The 21,668-nt window shown below is 38.3% G+C and overlaps 1 protein-coding gene across 1 annotated transcript in view; it reads left to right on the top strand.

The window, feature by feature from the left end:
• DEPTOR (DEP domain containing MTOR interacting protein) overlaps nt 1-21,668 on the top strand; it is a 185,790-nt gene that overhangs the window by 162,529 nt on the left and 1,593 nt on the right. Inside the window, exon 9 of the mRNA XM_001380991.5 lies at nt 17,231-21,668. This exon is cut by the window's right edge and continues 1,593 nt beyond it. Within this exon, the coding sequence (XP_001381028.2) occupies nt 17,231-17,359 (129 nt within the window). The 3' untranslated portion in view covers nt 17,360-21,668. The remainder of the gene's footprint in view (nt 1-17,230) is intronic.

Raw genomic sequence — 21,668 nt, 5'->3', positions numbered from 1 at the left:
TCCTCTTCGAGGGTAGAAAGAAACAGTATCTTATTATTATTAATAACATTTATATGGTACTTTAAGGTTGGTAAAATACTTTACAAATATTCCATTTTATCTTTACAACAACCTCAAGTGGTAGGTGCTATTATTATCCTTAGTTTACTGATGAGGAAATTGAGGCAAAGATAAAGTGACTTGCCTGGAGTCTCAAAGCTAGTAAGATTCTGAGATTAGATTTGAATTCAGGTCTTCTTGCTTCCTAGTCCAACACTCTAGACAGAAAACCACCTAGCTGTCTACATCTAGACTAAATCAGACACTATGTAATCCCACATCTTGTACCGTGTAACCTCAGTTGGGTCATCACCATCGTTTGTTTGTTTTATTCCTCTCTAGTTGATTTCCCAGAAAAGGCATTCTAAACATTTTCTACTCTTCCCCTATGTCCCACTGAATCTTCCACCTTCTTGCCCTTCTCATCCTTATACATTTCTCCCTATTCAGCAGATCCATCTATAATCTAATATAAACTTTCTTAACTCACTTAGATCCACCTTCAAAAGTATTTTTAGTCTCTCATTCTCCCTTCCCATCCTCAAGAGAGAGAAATGTCTTTCTAATTACACCCCAAAGTTCGATGCAGTGGAGGTTTCTTTATGGCAGTTTCTCTGAACAGTTCCTTTTCTTGATTCAAGGAGTTATCGAGCTTTTCCTGAAATGTTTTCTAAAAAAAAATTTTAAGTCTTGGATTTTATGAAAATTGTACAGAGTACTGTGCCTGGAGTAAGAAAGAAACTGAGTTCATACCTGCCTTCAGTCACTTAGTAGCTGTGTGTCCTCAGGCAAGTCAAATAACTACTGTCTGCCTCAGTTTCCCCAACTGTAAAGTAGAGATCATAATATCACCTACCTCCCAGTGCAGTTTTGAGTATCAAATTGGATTATGTTTGTAAAGCACCTAGCACAGTGCCTGGCTTGTAAAATGTACTTAATAAAGCTGTATTCTCTTGCTGCCCTCCCCCACTGCCAGTGCCTTTCTTGCTAAATTGTTATCATTGTTGTTCAGTCATTCAGTTGTGTCCAACTCTTCATGACCCCATTTGGAGTTTTCTTGGCAAAGATACTGGAGTAATTTCCCATTTTCTTCTCCAGTGGATGAAGGCAAACAGAGGTTAGGTGATTTGCCTAGTGTCCCACTTTAGGTATCTGAGGCTGGATTTGAATTCAGAATTTCCTGACTCTTAAGTTTAGTGCTCTGTCTACTGAGCTCTTTAGCTGCTTCCTTGCTCTCTTGTATTTATTTTGTATATACTTTATGTGTGCATGCTTTCTTCTCCTATAAAATACAAATTCCTTGAGGCCAGAGACAGTTCTCACTTATGGATTTGTATTCCCAGCACTTTGTAAAATTCCTGGTACATAACTAACATTTATTAAACACCTACTGAGTGCTAGGGACTCTGTTAAGCCCCTACTATGAGCCAGGCATTGTTTTGGGTTTAAAAGATGTTAATTGCTTGACTTCTTGATAAATGTGCTCTTTTCTCATCAAGAAAGAAAAAATTGTAACATTTTTGTCATAGGAAGAGCTATAAGACTTGCTATAGGAATTATCCTTTTGTAGATGATAGGACAAAGTCTAGGGAAACGTTATTGCACCTCTGCCATACCATACGTAGTAGAGAGTTCAGCTGGCATCATCATTCTCGTTCCATTCTCTTCCTTCTCACCCCCAAACTTTCCTAAATGCCTTCTGATCCTGGAGTACTTTTTTGCTCTTATAACCCTGTTCTTATACCCTCATTGAGGAATCCTCCCTGGATCTTGTATTGGGGAGTGTCCCAGATTAGACCCTCCAGACTTTGCCACCATGGACAGTTACCCCTTTACTTTTCCATTCCCTTATATATATTGGGTACCTTCTCTCATTAGAATATATGCTCCTTGAGGGCACAGATTGTTTCTCTTTTTGTTTGGATTTGTGTCCCTGTTACTTAACAGAGCAGGGCAGCTCAGTGGCTCAGTGGATAGAGTACTTGGACTTGGAGTCAGGAAGTCTCATCTTCTGGAGTTCAACTCTGGCTTCCTTTACTTAATTAACTGTGTGACCCTGGACAAGTCACTTAACCCCGTTTGCCTCAGTTTCCTCATCTGTAAAATGAACTGGAGAAAGAAATGCCAAACTGCTCCAGTATCTGCCAAGAAAACCCCAAAAGGGGTCAGGAAGTGGACACAACTGAACAAAAACTTAACACTGCCTAGGACACAATGTGCGCTTTATAAATGCTTGTTGACCCTCTGACTTGTTAAAGCATGTACTGAATCACTGGCTTTTATCATTAGGTACAGAAGATCTGATTTCTAAAAAAATGCATTAAAGAGAGAAAAATGTCTTGGAAGCTATCTCATTGTAGCTTTATCAACCATATCTCTCTCTCTCTCTGTGTGTGTGTGTGTGTGTGTACTCATTATGAGTAATTAAGGTTAAGTAACTATCTTGAGATTTCTTTTGTTGAAAAGGTCATCAAACCTGGTGTAAAAAAGCTGACCACTTAATGAGGTGAACATTTCATAGTTATGCCCCATTTCTGTTGCAAAGCAATGACCTTTGATAAGGGAATTGGGAAAGCCAGTTGAAGATGGAGAATAGCTAGGGTAATCTTGGCAGCAAATTGTACAAGTCATGGCAATTGGCAGCCTGAATTATGTAGCATAAGTTATATACTTTTTATTCACGTAATAATAATAATGCCTAGCATGTATATAAGTACTTTAAGGTTTGTAAAGCACTTTATATATACATCCAGGTCCTGATTGGTGCAGACAATGAATCTTTGGGTTACATGATTCAAATTCATATTGCAGTTTTCCATTGGGCTGGAACCATTGACCATATTTTATATAATTATTACTTTGAATAGTTCAAATTTGAATTCTCTCTACTACTTTATCAAGTTCATCTTTATAGTTGTATTATCTCAGTTTGATCCTCATGGCAACTTTGTGAAGTAGATGTTATCCCTATTTTAAAGATGAGGAAACTGAGGCACAGAAATGGTCATAGGCAGGATTCAAAATCAGACTCTCCTGACTCCATATCTGGTGTTCTATACACCATGCCTGGAATCCCACGATTTTGTCTTCTCCAGGATTCATTAATTATGTCATACTGTATTTTCAAGGGTAAAGAATGTTATATGCAGTGAGAAACCTGGTGTCCTTTCACCCCAGCTGCAACCTCATTCCCTCTCTTATTTTCAGCTATAATAAACACCATTATTTGATTAGAAGTTGAAAGTAAGATTCTGTTTCTGCCAAGGCACATGATAGGTTTGTGCTAACCTAAACAATTACAAAATCTTAACCGTTTTCCATCTTCGTTCCTACATTTCTCCTAATAATTTTTTTTAACGTTTTTAATAACATAAAGAAATTCCCAGACTTGGAGAACCTGAAAGCCTTTTTTTTACTGGTTTATATAGCAGTGGTGGCAATATTGTCATAGGTGGTAGCTGCCAAACACAAAGTAGGAATAATTATCTCTATGATGCTCTGCCATCACTTTATAGGATTGGTTTTGTAAAGCTAACCTTTCATTCTTCCTTCCTCCACATTATTTCTATAAGTTGAGCAGCCATCACCAGCAAAATAGTGCCTCTGGAGGAGGTCCTGGTTCAAATATGTCCTCAGATACTTCCTAGCTGTGTGACCCTGGGCAGGTCACTAAACTCCCATTGCCTTGGCCTTTCTGTTCTTCTGCCTTGGAACCAGTACATAGTATTGATTCTAGGACAAAAGGGAAGGGTTTAAAAAATTCAGAAACACTACTTCTCAATAAGCAGATTGATTATAATAGATTACAATTTATAACAAATCTTATATTATTGTTAGGTTACATTTTATATTAAGTTCCATATTATAAAATTAAAAAGAAATAGTAACAAAAAAAGGGATGCCTTTTGGGCTGGTTGGTATAGGTCATCTGGTTAGACCTACTCTTAAGTGTGGATAACAGAGAGAAAACAAGAGTAATACATGATGTAGTTGATTTTGAAAAAGAGCTATTTGAAGCCTATAATTTCTATTTAACAATATTGTGATACTTGTTTTAGAGCAAGATTTAAATAAATGCAAACATAGGTACAAACAGAATACCCCTTTCCATAAAACATATGTTTTCAAACATTGCTTAATCCAACTCCAGCTTTCTTCTTAAAAGAGAGGCTTGGACTTTCTCTTTCTTATCCTGGCAAAAATCACAGGGGCACATTCATGTCTTCCTACTGCTGGAGTGTTGTTACTTGCCAATTTACAGCTCTGTTGTTCCTCCAGTGTCAATGGGAAAATCCTTTGATATTCCCCTCCGTCCCCATCCAAGACCTGTCCCTGCTACTCTGTGCATAATACTCACCAATTATCCTCTCTGCAAGATAGGGAACAGCTTTCTGCTAATCACAGGGAAGACTAAGCTGCCTTTCCCTATTCTATATCCTTCTCCCTTTGAGATAAAAACTAAAACAGGGGGAGAAAAATAGGAGTTACTTCTACCTATGTCTACAGCTCTTTCTGAACAGTTTCTTAGCACTAATCGATGGGTGTTGTGGTGAGATGTTTGCAAAGTAGGCGGCGTTGTAGGGTTTTTGTTAGGCTCCCACCATGCAAGAACAAATGTGTAATTACACAATCCCTGCTGGCTCTCAGTCATACTGCAGGGCTATCACAGCTGCCAGAACTAATACAGGAGGAGGTTGGAGGAAAGATTATTTACAGTTAGTCTGGCTTCCTATCAGATGGGAGGTTGGGGCCCAACCATGGTGTTATCCTAACTTGATCGCACACTGAAACTTGCACAGTCCTGCTTTCATCCTGTTAACACTTAGAATGCTGACTTTGGTTCTTAGGATTCTTTCTCTATTTGCCATATGTGCAAGGAAGTCAGCTGTCCCTGCTCTTCACAGAAGAATTCTTTTTCTCCCTTTTCAGCAAGAGAATGTCACAAGTGTCTTTTCTTTTGAAAGTTCACAACACTAATCCAGGGAAAGATTGGCTGCCAAGCAGTAACAGGTGTGTCTGGGTAAAACATGGATAGCCCTTTTTCTCTCCCCCCCCTTTTTTTAATGAGAAATGATATGGTGATAAATCATAGGAAATAGGAGATATGATTTTTTTTCTTGTTACAGAGTTCAATTTTCAATTGAATCGTTCAAAAATCTATGGGGGCAAAAATCTTGTGTTTCTCTATTATCTGCCAAATAATAATCAGGTTCCCTAGCTTGTCATTCAGGGCTATCTTACCTTTATAGCTTTATTTCACTGTCTTCTCTCCACACACTCTGGACTACTTTGTGCCCCCCAATACACTATACTCTCCTGCTTCCATGCCTTTGCTCAAGATCCCCACACAACTACTTAGATAATAATACCCTCTATTATTACCCTTCTTTTCTCTTTTTTAAAAAACCCTCACCTTCCATCTTAGAATAGATACTGAATGTTGGTTTTTTCAAGGCAGAAGAGTGGTAAGGGCTAGGCAATGGGGGTTATATCACAGCTAGGAAGTGTCTGAGGCCAGATTTGAACCCAGGACCTCTAGTCTCTGGTCCTGGTTCTCAATCTACTGAGCTACCTAGCTGCCCCTTATTACCCTTCTTTTCAAATCAAACTCAAATGCTACTTTTTCCAGGCAATCTTTCTTGAGTTCCTACACTGCAAATTGCTAACTGAAGGAATGAAGGAATTGGGTTTCCCAATAGTCCCTTGCTTCAGGATTCTAAATGACCTTTGGCCTCTTCTCACTGTTCTCCTGCCTTCATGGCTTCTCTGTGTAAAATTCCACTCCTTCATAACTTCCTCTCCTTAGGACTTTACATCACCCTTTCGTTTAAAATTCTCCAAGGCAGTTTTGTATAATACATAAAGAGAGAGGATTTTTAAAAATATTTTAAATTTTTTTGGGAGAAGGAAACCTCTTCTGTTCTACCATTACTACCCATGTGGAGAGAGCTTTTAGAGAGCAAATTTGGAGATAATGAGTCCTCAAGGTACTCATGCAGAAATAGTCTTTGGACTGTGAAGGGGAGAATAAAAATGATTTTTCAGGAAGTCTAAACCCAAGATGAGTGAAGAGATGGTCAGATGGCATCTAGATATCCTCCGAGAGTTCAAGTCAGTGACTCCTTCAAAGTTTCTGGAGATGGGAAAGATGCTGTTGACAAAGGGCAAATGGAGAAGCATAAAAAGAGATAAACAGGAAAGAGAAGTCAAGACATTCAATAAGGTTAAACTGTTTACATCCCTACATGGGAAGATGATTCTTGTAACTCCTAAGAACTTTACCATTATTAGGGCTGTTAGAAGGAGTTTACATAGACAGAGGGCAAGGGTAGGGGTTCAATATGATGGAAGGATATCAGAAATTAAATTGAATTAAATAACAAGGAAGAGGAATGCATTGGGAGAAGGAGAAGGGAAAGGTAGAATGGGGTAAATTATCGTACATAAAAGAGGTAGGAAAGAGCCCGTATACTAGAAGATGGGGGAGAAGAGGGGAACATGTGAATCTTACTCTCATCAGAATTGGTTTAATGAAGGAAGAACAGACACATTCAATTGGGTATGGAAATCTGTCTGACCCTATAGAGAAGTAGGAGGGAAAGGGGATGAGAAAAGAGGCAGCGGGGCTGATAGAAAAGAGGGCAAATTGGGGGAGTTGGAGGTCAGAAGCTAAACAGGAGGAAATAGGATGGAGTACACAGTAATCATAATGGTGCAAATTTTTTTTTACAAGTCTCTAATAAAGACCTCACTTCTAAAATACATAGAGGAATAAGTGGAATATACAAGAATACAAGACATTCCCCAATTGATAAATGGTCAAAGAATATGAACAGGCATTTTTTTCAGACAAAGTAATTAAAGCTCTCTGTAGTCATGCAAAAAAATGCTCTAAATCACTATTAATTAGAGAAATGCAAATTAAAACAACCCTGAGGTCCCACCCCACACTTATCAAATTGGCTATTATGACAGAAAAGGAAAATGACAAAAGTTGGAGGAGATGTGGGAAAATTGAGACATGATGCACTGTTGGGGATGTTGTGAACTGATTCGGTCATTCTAGAGAGTAATTTGGACCTATGCCCTAAGGGCTATAAAACAGTACACACCCTTTTCCCCAGGAATACCATTACTAGATTTATATCTGAAAAAGATAAAAAGGAAGGATCTATATGTACAAAACTATTTCGAGTAACTCTTTTTGTGAGAGCAAAGAATTAGGAAATGAGGGGATGGCTGAGTAATTTGTGGTATATGATTGTAATGGCATACTATTGTGCTGTAAGAAATGAGGAGCAGGAGGAACTCAGAAAATTCTGGAATGTCTTACACAGACAGAAACAGAGTGAAGTAAGCAGAACCAGAAGGATGTACTCAGTGACTGGAATACTGTACGATGAACAACTGTGAATAACTTAGCTAATCTCAGCAATGAGATGATCCAAAACAATCCCAAAAGACTCATGTTAAAAAATGCCATCTACTTTCAGAGAAAGAACTGATGGAATCTGAATTCAGACCAAAGCAAACTTTTTTTACTTTCTTTTGTTGTTGTTGTTGTGATTGTGGTTCAACTATCCTTCCACAAAAGGATTAATATGAAAAAATGTCTTACATAATTGCACATGTAAAATCTATATGAGATGGCTTACCATCTCAGTGGGTGGTGGGGTGGGTGTAAGGAGGTAGGAAGAGAATTTGAGACTCAAAATCTTCGGAAAATGTTGAAAACTGTTTTTACATGTAATTGGGAGGGGGGGGGAAGAAAAGAGATAAGGAACAAATGTACCTTTAAAAAAAGAAAAGGAATAGGGTTGTGTCTACAAATAAAGGCTTGTGATCTTGACAGAATTCTAGAATGTGTTATTAAAATGATAATTTGTTAGCACTGAGAAAAGGAAGCAGTTCTCACTAAAAGCCAGCATGACTTCATCAAGAATAGATCATACCAGACTAATCTAATTTCCTTTTTTAGATAAGATAAACTAGATCGGCAAATGAGAGGAATGAAGTAGATATGTTTTACCTAGGTTTTGTTAGCATTTTTAATAGTCTGTCATGGTATTCTTTTTGAAGATTTAGAGATATCAGCTAGTTAGGTACATTAAGAAAAGTTTCAATGCCAAAGAATAGTTAATGGGTCCATATCAACTTTTTTAATAATAATTTTTCAATTTTTACAATGCAATTTTTAAATATTCTTTTTCTGATATTTTGCAATTCATATTCTCTCACTCCCAGCCCTCTCCCCTTCCTAAGAAGGCTGGTAATATATGATAGAGATTGTACATATATTATCATATAATACATATTTGTCGTGTTGTGAAAGAAGACATACGTTGCTTACACTGGAGAAAAGTTCATGAAGTAAATAAAGCAAAGAATGGTATGTTTCAATTTGCATTTGGACTCTCTGTTTCTTCTAAGGCAGTGTAAAAATTAAATTTAGTCTCTAGTAATAGAAATATTATATTTTATGAGGTTTATTAAGGATTATTAGAATTAAGAATAAAGAAAATGCAAAATAGAAAAACCACATGCCTAGGGCTGATTAACCCATTCAAAACCCCTGCACTTAGCTTACCCACTACATCATTGCAATGGAAGAGGCTGAGGTAGGTGTTACCTCCAGTTAAAATACTAACTGTGATCTCGCCCAGGTGGGGACTCAGATGAGATTATAGGGAATTCTGGGAAGTACCAAGGACTTCTGGGGATTGAAGTCTAGGGTTCAAATCTCCATTTTACAACAGTGGATATCCTTTTTTGTCATGAGTCTCTGAGTTGTCCTGGATCCTTGCTTTGTTGATAATAGTTAAATCATTCGTAGTTGATCATCATGCATTATTATTGTTACTATGTACAACATTCTCCTGGAGTTATATCTTTTTTTTTTCTGGGTTATACATGCTTATCACGCAAAACACATTTCTCTATTGTTCATTTTCGTAAGTGAGTAATCTTATAAAACTAAAACTCCAAAATATGAACCCAAATAAACAAGTGAAAAATATGCTTTCATCTGCATTCTCACTCTAACAGTTCTTCTCTGGAGGTGGATAGCGTTCTTTGCCATAAACCCCTCAGAACTGTCCAGGATCATTATATTGCTGAGAATAACAAAGTTTATCACAGTTGATCATTCTACATATTTCAGTTTCTGTGATTAATGTTCTTGTGGTTCTGCTTATTTCATTCTGCATCAGTCCATGAAAGTCTTTCCAGCTTTTTCTGAAATCATCTTGCTCATCGCTCCTTCTAGAATGATAGTATTCCATCAGCATCATATACCACAATTTGTTCAGCCATTCCCCAATTGAGGAACATCTCTTCAGTTTCCAGTTCTTTGCCACCACAGAAAGGCAAATGTAAATATTTTTGTACAAATAGTTTGTACAAATAGTTCCCATTTTTTTTTATCTCTTTGAAATACAGACTTGGTAGTGGTATTATTGGATCAAAAGACATGCATTCTTTTATAACCCTTTGGGGCATAATTCCAAATTTTCCCTGGAGGGATGTCTTAATGGAAAATCCTAGGGATCTGCCCTTTTCCCAGCATGCATTATCATTTTTATCAATCAATCACTGAGTTGGAGGAACTAGAGGAATGCCTACAGATTTGCAGATAACACAAAACTTAGAAAGGTATATTATGTTGGATTAGAGTCTATTTAAAAGAGACTTCAACAAGATGGAATCTAAGAAGATGACATTTGTTAGAAATAAATTGTATTTAAAAATTAACCTCCAGGATGCAGGAGTTGTGGCTAGACAACAGTTCTCACAAAAAAAAGACATGAATTTATTAGTTGTCCTCAAGATGAATATGTCAGTAGTATGAATGCTACACTCAACTTCATTAATGGGTAACTGAAAAATCTAGAAGGGGGAAGGTGATAGTTTAATTATATTTAGACCTTACTCTACTTATCAGTAATATTGTGCTCATTTTGGGTGCCATTTTTAGCAAAAACATAGCTGAGGGAAGCAACTAGCTAGCATAGTAGAATGCCAGACCTGGGTTCAAATCTGACCTCAGATACTTCCTAACTGTGTGTGACCATGGGCAAGTCACTTAACTCTGGTTTGCCTAGCCCTTGCCCTTTTGTCTTAGAGTTGGCACTAGGACAGAAGATAAGAGTTTTAAACTTAAAAAGTTGAAAATTTATAAAAGACATAGATGAGCTGCAATGGTATGAAGAATGGAGATCGTGAACTGGGAGAAAAGGAGATTTTTAAGGAGACAATTGTATCTGGAGTCAATAAGTTGTCATTTAATTGTTTTCAATCATATCTCATTCTTTATGACCCCATTTTATGGTTTTTCTTGGCAAAGATACTGAAGTGGTTTGCCATTTTCTCTTCTATTTCATTTCACAGATGAGGAAATGGAGGCAAGTGGAGTTGAGTGACTTGCCCCGGATTGTACATCTAGTAAGCATATGAGACCGGATTTGAACTCAGGTCCTCCTGACTCTAGAGCCAGCACTCTATTCACTTCACTGGACCCAGAAAGACCCAAGTTCACATCCAGACTCAGACACTTACTGCCTATGTGTCCCTGGACAAGTCACTTAACCTCAATCAACCTTATTACCTACCAGGGTTATTTTGAAGACAAAAAGAGAAGATTTTTATAAAGCACTTTGTAAACAAAACGCTATATAAATGCCAGTTATTGTTGTAATTATTACCATTATTACTGTTATCTGTTTTCAAGTATTTGAAAGGCTGTCATGAAGCAGAGCAATTAGACGTACTTTGCTTGGATATAAAGTACAGAACAAGTTGCCAAACATGTTATTACTGTTGTTCATCCTTTGTTTTATTTCCTCTTTTTGAAAAAAAAAATACTGGGGGGGGGGGGCAGCTGGGTAGCTCAGTGGATTGAGAGCCAGGCCTAGAGATGGGAGATCCTAGGTTCAAATCTGACCTCAGACACTTCCTAGCTGTGTGACCCTGGACAAGTCACTTGACCCCCATTGCCTAGCCCTTACCACTCTTCTGTCTTGGAGCCAGTATACAGTATTGACTCCAAGATGGAAGGTGACGGTTTAAAAAATAAATACTATGTAAAAAATAAGATACTGCGTATTGATTCTAAGGCAAAAGAGTGGTAAGGGCTAGGCAATGGGGGTTAAGTGACTTGCCCAGGGTCACATAGCTAGGAAGTGTCCGAGGCCAAATTTAAACCCAGGATCTCCCATCTCTAAACCTGGGTCTCTATCCACTGAGCTACCCAGCTGCCCTGATCCTTTGTTTTCAGAGAGGACATCACAAGGGTGCATGGATTGGATGCAAGTGAAGCAGAGGTGCTCAGAGCCATGAGCCAAAGAGAGAAACTACAGGAAGACAGATTTAAGCTTGTATGAGAAGTTCCCACTCATTTCCCTGGGGCCAACGGTGCTCAGTGGGGCTGAGATGACCGTGTGCTGAGCAGAAGGGATTTCATTCAGTGATGGATGGGGCCCAGTGATTCCTTCCAATTCTGGAGTTCTGTGATTCATATCTCCTTTATTGAAGGGAGAGACATTTCTTTTCCCTGAGGCTGTTTTTGTGCTGAGCTTATAGGTAACGTGTATGTGATTGGAAGAACAGAGTGTTCTGTTGGCTATTAATTTTAGTCCCACTATAATTGAACTGCTTTCCTGTTAGGACTCAGGGTTGCTAAATAATTTGACCAGTTTCTGTTTGCAGAACATCATGTTATTTTCTTCTTTTGTCCAGTAATATTTTATTTTTCTCAATTACGTGTGAAAACAATTTTAAACCATCATTTCCTGTCATTTCGAGTGCCAAATTCTCTCCCTCCTGTTCTCCCTCCCTGAGAGGTAAGCGGTTTGATAAAGGTTATAAATGTTATTTTTAAAATTAGCAGTTGTGGGCAGGGTTAAACCAATGAGAAACAAGTGACGTATTTCTTATTAACCCATCATTGAAAATACTGATCGGTTAGAATATAAATATGAAAAATTGAATCTATTGTTTGATGTTTGATTCATATGAACAGTGTGTGACATCCTAGAATGATCCAATCCAACTCATTAAATATTTATTAAGTGCCTACTATGTGTCAGACACCTTACTAAACCCTGAGGATACAATGAATAAAAAGGCAGTCCCTGCTCCCAAGGAACTTCCCATTGGAAGGGGGAGACAACACAAAAAGGGAGGAGACAACAGGCAGTGTCTTGTCCAGGGAGCTGAAACCCGGCAGAGCAGCAGATGCAAAGCAGAGACTTTTATCCCAATATCCCAAAAGTTTTACAAAAAGAAAAAGGGTACCAATTTGTATAAAAATATTTACAATTAGTCTGTTTGTAGGAGCAAAAAATTAGAAGCAACTTTTATGCACAATAATGGAAGAACAACAAAAGAAATCATGATACATTAATAAATGGCATCAATAATAGATTTCTTATTGTTTTGAGCCAGACCTGTAATTTTTCTTGGTTTAGGGAATTCCTCAACAACAGTCTTCCTATCAGTGCAGTTCAGCACATTATCTGCAATTTATAGTTTTAGATTATTACTTAGGAAATGAGGGATGTGGGAGAGGAGGTTAAGAGAAGTGTCCAGCATCACAGAGCCATGATTTCCATGAATTTATTGAGTGTTTTGTTGTTCAGTTATTTCAGTCATGTCAGTCTCCTTGTAGAGTTTTCTTGGCAAAGATATTGGAGTGGTTCGTCACATTTTCAGTTCATTTTACAGATGAGGAAACTGAAGTAAACAGGGTTAAGTGACTTGCCCAGGGTGACACAGCTAGTAAATGTCCGAGGCCAGATTTGAACTCAGGAAGATGAGACTTTCTGACTCCAGGCCCTGTACTCTCTATGCACTCTATGCACTAGCCACTCCATTCACTGTGAAATAGATTTCAGAGACAGAGTCATCATTTGTATTTTAGCCTCTCAGAAATCTCTAAGGAAGTCCTGGAAAGTAGTCACGAATGGGGCATTCAGTGCTGTAAACCTTAAAATCTCTCAGACTTGTGGATGTTAAAAATTTCCCCATCGGGGAATTCTTAATTGGAACAAATTCCCTACTGAGAAACATTCCCCATTTTGATGTGAGAACTCACCAGGATCAGAAATGGGAGGACCTCTACTCCAACTGTACTTAAGACTGCTTTAGGAGAGAAAACTCCTTGCTAAACAATGAAAGTACTTGGACCCATGCTTATAATAAGGCAAGGAGTTCTTTGAGCCAGGCCTGTTTTTAGAATTAATACAATGGGATGCTAGGTACCTAAAAGGGTGGGGCAAGTTTTCTCTTAATGAGATTAGTTGACTCAGCTGTGTTTTCTCTGGTTCAGACTTACTGAGGAGATTAGTCGACTTATCAGGAATTCAGATGGGCAGTCCTTTGGAAAGCGTCTACAGTGATTGGTAGATGTAGGGACTTAGGGGAGGTGACATGGGAGAAAAACCCCTATATAAGAAAAAGAAGAATCTCTTGAGGAGATATCCTTTTGGAGGATCTCTGATGAGGATCGCTTGGGAAGAACCTCTTGAGAGAGGCTCTGGAGAAAGGTCCTTTGGAACAGTCTCTGGCTGGAAGGCTCTCTGGTGAAGTCAGCTGAGATGGAGCTGGCCTGGTGTCACTAGAATCCTTGTTTAGTCAGACCTTGTGGTGAGTGTTAAAAAACTGACTGATTTCTCTCTTAAGGCTCAGGTCTAGGCCATATTGGCTTGAGGCCCTTCATACTTATTTCTTTCTTACTCTCTCTCTCTCTTTCTTTGATTACTCATTGTGTTGTTAATTAAAATCTCTATAAAACCCAATTGACTTGGGTATTTGAATAATTGGGAATATTTCCCTGGCGACCACCTTATATTTGATTTAAAAACCAAGACACTGTAGTGAAACATATTTTCTGCGGTCAAATTTACTCACCCTCCCTTATATTTATCACAATTTATATCTTCCACCATTTTAACTCACTACAGTTTAAGACTTCAACCATTTTAAATCTAACAGCGCCACACCAAGCAATCTGTTTCCATTTCCAGGCAATTTTAATTGTTTAAAAGTCCCTTGTAGACTAGACTAAGGCTAGACAGTGGCAAGAGTGCTGGCTCTTCAGTCAGGATGAGCTGAATTCAAATTCTGCCTCAAATACGAACTGTGTGACCCTGAACAAGTCACTTAACTTTTCTGTACCTCAATTTCCTCAACTGTAAAATGGAGATAGCAATAGCCCTTACCTCCCAGAGTTGTAAAGATTAATCTAGATAACATTCATAAAGGGCCTAGAATATAAGAGCCGCTTGTTTCCTTCCTTGTTTCCCTTCTCCCAGCTTTAGCTTCCTCTTCTCTAAAATACAACCTCTAGGATCCCTTTCCTCTTCTTGATTTTTTTTTAATCAGAATTTTTTTATTTATTTATTTATTTTTTAAGTATTATTTTATTTGGTCGTTTTCATACATTATTCACTGGAAACAAAGATCGTTTTCTTTTCCTCTTCTTGGTTTTAAAGATGATGAAGAATTTTAAGTGTCAAAGGAAGCCCCCCTAACTCTGGTTGAGGGGCACACAGGTTTTCACCATCACACACAATGAGGTGTGTGATTTTTCTGTAGGCACAGAAAGTTGGGGTGAGCTCTCAAAGGGCAGTTTTCTCCCCTGACCTCAGCCTGACTGTTTCTTAAGGTTTTTTTCAGCCTGAATAAATAATCGTTCCTTTGCGTCCCATTCACAGCTAGGTCCACGTACTTTACATTGCTTATATTTTCACTTGCTTATGCTTTGATGCTGTCATAATAGTGCTTCTAAGTCTATCCTGTCTGGGTCTTTCCCCACTGGAATGTGGTGTTCTGTGGTTTCTTTGTCTTATTTATTTAATTTAAGCTGGGAGGTAGTATGGGAAGCAGAGTAATGCAAATGGCAACTGCTGGATTTGTGGTCAAATCTGGGACTGAATCTTGCTATGGCCTATCACTTGATACTTGGGTGCTCTTGGGCAATTGACTTAACCTCTGGGGTGGGCTTCATTTTCTTCATTTGCAAAATGACGGAGTTGGACTTTAAGGCACCTTCTAGGCGAAATCTATGGTCCTGTTGTAAAACAAAGAGAAGCGGATAATAGTTCTGCGCCTAGAATCTGGAAGACCCATCTTCCCAAGTTCAAATCTGGTCTCAGACACTTAATTAGCTGTGTGACCCTGGGCAAGTCACTTGATCCTCTACGATTGCCTAATCCTTACTGCTCTTCTGCCTTAGAATTGATTCGTGTATCAATTTTAAGCCCAAAAGAAAGGTGTTTTTCTTTTCTTTCTTTTTTTTTTAAATGTGGTGCCCAGTGCTGATAGATGTGGACGGGTTAATGCAGGGTCCAACATCACTGCAAAAGTCTTGGTAATGAATGACAGACTTTATTAATGCAGACAAGTTTGAAGTACTCTTTTTGACAGTTAAACCACTTTCTTGACTCACTGAGTTTACAAGTCAGCTAGAACTATAGTCACTTCTCATGAACTGCTGTTAATAAGGTTAATAAAAGTTAGAGGCCAACCTTTATTAACTTAAATTTTTTTTAATTTATTTTCAGTTCTAAATTCTTTCCTTCCCTTTCTCTCCCTCAAGTATTAACTTGAGCTGTGTGTGTCTGTGTGAGAGAGAGAGAGGGAGGAAGGCAGGGAGGGAGGGAGGGAGAGAGGGAGGGAGGGAGACAGAGATAGGGAGAGACAGAGACAGGGGGGGAGAGAGAGAGGGAAATGGAAAAGAGAGAGAGGGAGAGATAGACAGAGACAGCGAGAATGAGAGGGACAGAGGAAGAGAGAAAGAAAATCCAAAAACCTTCAATACCCATTCCTATTTATTGATCTCCTCAAAAATTGATGGATAATTATTTATTGCTGTTGTTCAGACTTGTCTGGTTCTTTGTGATCCTATTTTGGGGTTTTCTTGGCAAAGATAATATAGTTCACTATTTCCTTCTCCAGTGGATTAAGGCAAACAGACATTAAGTGACTTGCTCAGGGTCATACAACTAGCAAGTATGTGAGGCTAGAATTGAACTCAAATCTTCCAGACTCCAGGCCCAGCACTCTACCCACTGAGCCATCTAGCTTGCCTCTATGATTGTTGATTACTACTTAGTAAACAATAATTGTCAACTGATAATAACAAAATAGGTGACACATATTAGTCCTTGAAGGTTTCCAGAGTGTTTCACATACATTATGTCACTGGAATGTCACGACAACCCTGACATGTAGGTGTGATTAACTTCCCCATTTTATAATAAATTTGAATGATTTTCCCATGACCATACTCATCAGAAGCAGATTTGGGACACAGATCATTCTGCCTACAAGGTGTAAAAATTAAAAATTTAATCTAAAAATATTATATTTTATGAGGTTTATTCAATGATCATTAAAAATCAAGGAATAAAGATGCAAAATAAAAACCACATGCCCAGGGCTGGTTAGCCATTTAAAAAATACCCACCTTACCACCATCACTGCTGATTGCTGTATCATGTCCAAAAGAAAAAGAATGGGAGGTGTTACCACCAGTTAAATACCAATAACATCATCTTGCCAATGTGGAGATGCAGGAGAGATTATAGGAAATTTTGGTAAATACTAAGGACTTCTGGGGAATGAAGTCAAAGGTTCAAAATCTCCATTTATACACAAATCTAGTGTTATCTCCACTATACCATGACTTCATACAGTTTTAAAATGAAAGGGGTACAGTGAAAAGAGAACTGGCCTTGGGTCCAGAAGAGATGGATATAAATTCAGCCCTTGATGCTTATTTACTACCCATATGTCCTTGGGTAAATCACTTAATGCTCCCCACCCCTGCCTCAGTTTCCATATCTGTCAAAAGAGGAACTTGTATTAGATGGTTTCTCAGATTCCTTCCAGGTTTTCATCTCCTATCCTAAGGGCTCCTCAAAGTTTTTTTTTTAATATACATTTTATATATAATATATATTTATATTTATACATGCATATATATACACAAACATGTATATATGTAAATATACATATATATTATATAATGGGAAATGTAGGTGATATCAATAAAAAAGTTTTTTTCTTTTAAAATTCAAAAAATTAAAAAAAATTTTTTTAATTCAATACATTTTTTTAAAATTTAAAATTCAATACATTTCTGTGCAAAGCCTTGATCTGAAAGAAGTACTTCTTATCTTTGGCTTCTCAGGTCTGTCAGTTTGTTGTTTCTGTGAATGGTCTCAACGTCCTGCATGTTGACTACCGGACCGTGAGCAACCTGATTCTGACTGGCCCTCGGACTATCGTCATGGAGGTCATGGAAGAGCTCGAGTACTAAAGAGGAGACTTTTCCCCACTCACCGCTGTGTCAGACGGATGTGATCCTAACTACCTGCAAAGAAGAACACAAAACAATGCAAGGGGAAAGCTGCCTTCCCCGCGTAGATGGATGCCATTGCCCATAGCTGTCTCCCTTCCTCCTTGGGTTTGCTTTCATACGTGATTTAAATGTGCAAGTGCCCTTTAAGAAACCAATCCCTTTTTCTCCTTTAAGAAAATGGACTTACTAGCATATAGCGTCGCCGTCCTTTCAGGATTTTGTCCTATTTGTATTCCTTTTACTGCTTTTCTTTTTTAGAACAAAACTGAAATGCTTCTCTCTCTAAACTTCAAGATGCCAAAAATTCTCACGAATGGTGGGATATGTAGAATTTTCCTTTTGAAATCTTAGTGAAATCAGCATGAATTAGTACGATAGCAGTGATAGAATTCAATGAACCTCGTATCAAAGTGATACCTGCAGGGGCCTCCGTAAACTATGTGCCAACTTTTGAGAGAAATAGATGGGAAGCGTCAAAATGTCTGAAATCCCCCAAGAGTGCCTGGGCGGTCAACTTTTCATTTATGCTACGCTTTCCAAAATGGTATGGAAGAGAAACTTTTATAATGGTTTTTTAAAACACTTTAAAAAATATTCTAGAACTCTCAGAAGGTACATTACCCTTTAGGGGGCAAGTGATTGTAGGCTACAGAAACTACAATCTCTTTCTGGAATTAAGTATGTTGAATGTATATAGGCAGTCGTTTATGTCTGTATATATGTATGTATGTATGTATATACTTGGTAGATGGATAGCTGATGCTCCAACGATTTTTGTTCCACTTAATTAGAAGACCTTTTTTACAGTTGGGGGGGGGTTTGGGGGAGAAAACCCCCCAGGAACTACAGTTTGACCTACAATGTGAAAAAAAAATGCAAACTGTCAACCTTCCTCTCTGGGGGCATGTTTTCCCTTCTAGCATTAGATTTCTTGTGTAACTTGTTCTATGTCCCAGTGGTTGTTTTCCGCTGAAACCAGAGCTTGTTGTGTCTTTTGAGCTTGTGTATGAACAGGATGTCTTCCCTTCTGGCATGAGAAAGAGTAGACTTGGGGTCTCTTGGAAGGAGATAAATCCCTGGGGAAATGATTCACCGCCTGTGTTTAGGATATCCAGGAGTTGCTATTTACATCTTCATTCTTCGTAAAGAAATTCTTAATGCAATTAGATTGGTATATATAGAGTTGAATGTCCATCCACTAATCCCATTTCAGAAGGTCTTTCGATAAGTCATATACAGGGACTCTCTTTCTCTCCTCAGAGATAGAATACAGGGGAAAGCAGTGCAGAAGAGGGCATGTGTATGCTTTGGAACCCAATACTTATCTGAACTTCAAGAATGCTGAACTAGAAAAGAATTTTTAACACTGATAACAGTCCTTTGTGCTGCCTGGTAGCATTTTTAAAGAATTGCTTTTCTTAGCATCCTTTAAATGGAAGTCTTTAGGGAAAAACCAAGATCTAGACCTATGGTGAGCTTTTGCAATCGTTGGTGGTCAACACCTTCTCTGCAACTTAGATCTTAAAGAGTTGCCTGGACAATAGAAAAGTTACGTGACTCAACCAGTTGTGTAGGAGACAGGGCTTGAACTCTATCTTGGCTTTGAGGCTAGGATTCCACCAAGGGGAAGATTTCCCTTTTAATTTTTTTTTTTAGTATCTTTTAAAGATGAGGCTAACCTCTTCTATTACCAGTCCTTAAGGGATTTTCAGCATAAAAGAGAATTCCAATCAAGAAACGTTCTCCTCTTCTTTTCATGTCATAATGTCCTAATTACTATAATCTTAGGTCACCCACTGCTCTCATTGCCATCTTTTGTTCCCAGAAATAAGGAAGAGCCTTTTTTTTACCTGCATCATGATATCACCTTGAATTCCTGATGCTTTGATTTTCTTTGCTCAAAAAGAGCTTGACAAAAAGAGCTTGTGTTGCCTGACAACAAAAGAAAAATGATTCCTAGCAAAGCATTGAATTCTAATTTGCTACTGAGTGGTGTTTTCCATCTATTGTTTCTTGATCCATAGAGCTTATAGGATCATGAATTTAGAGCTAGAATGGACAGTGGAGAGCATTTAGCAACCACTCATTCAATTGGTCAATCAATGAGCATTTCTTAAATATCTGCTGTGTGCCAAAAACTGTTCTAGGTGGTGTGAGGAAAAAAGTAAAACTAATTTTGTCCTTAAAGAGCTTATGTTCTAAAGGTGGAGACAACATGTCCAGATATAGATATCTAGAAATATATTTACAAAGCAAATGCAGGGTAGCCTTGATGAAAGTCCAATCTCTTCATTTTATTCAGTAAGAAATTTGAGACAAAGGGGCAACGTGACTTTGCCTAATTCACTTGTAGTAAGAAGCAGAACCAGCATTCGCACTAGAAATGTGAACTCAGTTCTTCTGCCCACAAATCCAGGGTTCCCTTTGCCATATCTGGCATTGGGCAGTGGCCTCTGTAATCTGCCTCTGGAAGCCAGCTCTCTTGATGGACCTGGTGCCACAGTTTGAGGAGCTTTGCCACAAAGGGGTTCAGGTATAGATTTTACATATGTGTTTTATTTATGATTGTCTAACTAAATATAGCCCACTGAGCTTAGGTGCTAGAAACAAGGTTTGGTAACCCCCAGTTATAAATACAATCTTTTCTTTTGGTGGTACAAAACATCTACCTCCCATTAGAGAATAAAGTTGTTTTGCCACCATGCCAGGCAACTGGCTTTCAGTAGGAAACATTATGAGAACTTAGGGCAGCTCAGCCAAATTCTCCTTGAGCACGTTTTAGCCATGGCTCCATGTTGACCTTCTCTCTTACACAACCAGTTGGGAAAGACTTCATTTGCTGCTTCATCAATTTAACAAGTTGATTGATAATGCCAGAAAGCTGGGTTAGAAAAGGGATTCAGTGATGAGTCCCTTGTAGAGCGCAGTGATGTCCTCTTCTTTCCTTGGGGGTGTCTGGGGTGTGCTTTATCCCTCTTCCATTCAAGTCTGCCAGGAAGTGGACGAGCCAAGGGGACCCAAGGCTGTTGTACACTCATTGGCATCTGTAGGTTTTCCCCCTTCGCTCTTTATTATAATGCAGTAAAAGTGGCTGATATGTCTTGCTTTCAGGTAAGCAAAATGCTTTATACACATCTCATTGGAGCCACTGAGACGCTATCTCTTAGGCAGTCCAATTATGATGATCTTCTTTTGACTCCTGAGGTTCAAGGACTTGCTTTTGGTCGGAGATAAGATTCAAACCCACCTTTTTTGCCTACTCCACACTGGAATCCCTTCACTACACACACGTCCACGATCAACATCAGACCAAGGGAGAGAGCAGAGCTGATTTGGGAACGATGTTATACAGGCACAATCATTCAGATTCCGTTTCCCGGCTAATGACTGTAATTAGCCAATTAGTTTCTGACTGTGACTTTAATTTTTAATTATGAATAAAGCTTTAAGCCTAACTAAAGCCCGTAAATCATATAGTCAGAGAGCATCATTTTGTGGAAGTATTATTGGAAAGAGTTATAGAAATCATCTGGTTTAATCACTTCCTTTTACAGAAGAGGATACTGAGGCCCAGGAGGTGATGTGACTTGCTTAAGGTCACACAGCTAGGATGAATTAGAAGAACCGGGATGAAAATCCAGGTTTCCTAGAGTCCCAGATGATTATTTGTTCTATGACATGGTGCTTTAGCCATAGTACATTATCTTATATCTGCAGTGGGGTAGAAAGTACCATTGGCACATCTTTGCTATCAGTTTATATGAAACATAAATGAATATATATAATATGATGATGATGAAATTAATAGTGATAATGTTATAATAAAATATCATATAAGTGGTAAGTAAAAAGGCATCCCATGCAGTTTATTACCAATAAAGCAGGTCACCAATTTACACAAACCTCCTGTCTCATATCGTGTGAAAAATTAGCAATTTTCATGTGTGCTTTATTTTACCAAATTTTTGACTCAAAATTCCTTTTCTAAATCTCACACCTTGTGTGGAGTAATGGACTGGCAGCCAGGAGAATAGACTTCTAGTGTTTTTTGTGCTGTTAGCTAGCTGTGGGACCTGAAAGAAAATGACTTGGCCTCTCTAGATCGCCGTGTCAATAGCTACAAAATGACAGGATTAAATAAATGATCTTTGGAATCCCTGCTACAATATCATTATGTGTGTATGCATACACATACATATACGTATAAATTTAAAAATATTAACTGAACCTATGATTTCCAGTGTCTGGAACTCCCGGAGAAGAACTC

This window comes from Monodelphis domestica, chromosome 3 (assembly GCF_027887165.1).
Source record: "Monodelphis domestica isolate mMonDom1 chromosome 3, mMonDom1.pri, whole genome shotgun sequence".
Lineage (NCBI taxonomy): Eukaryota > Metazoa > Chordata > Mammalia > Didelphimorphia > Didelphidae > Monodelphis > Monodelphis domestica.
The sequence above is the reverse complement of the archived record's forward strand: the minus strand, read 5'-3'. Positions and strand labels throughout refer to the sequence as shown.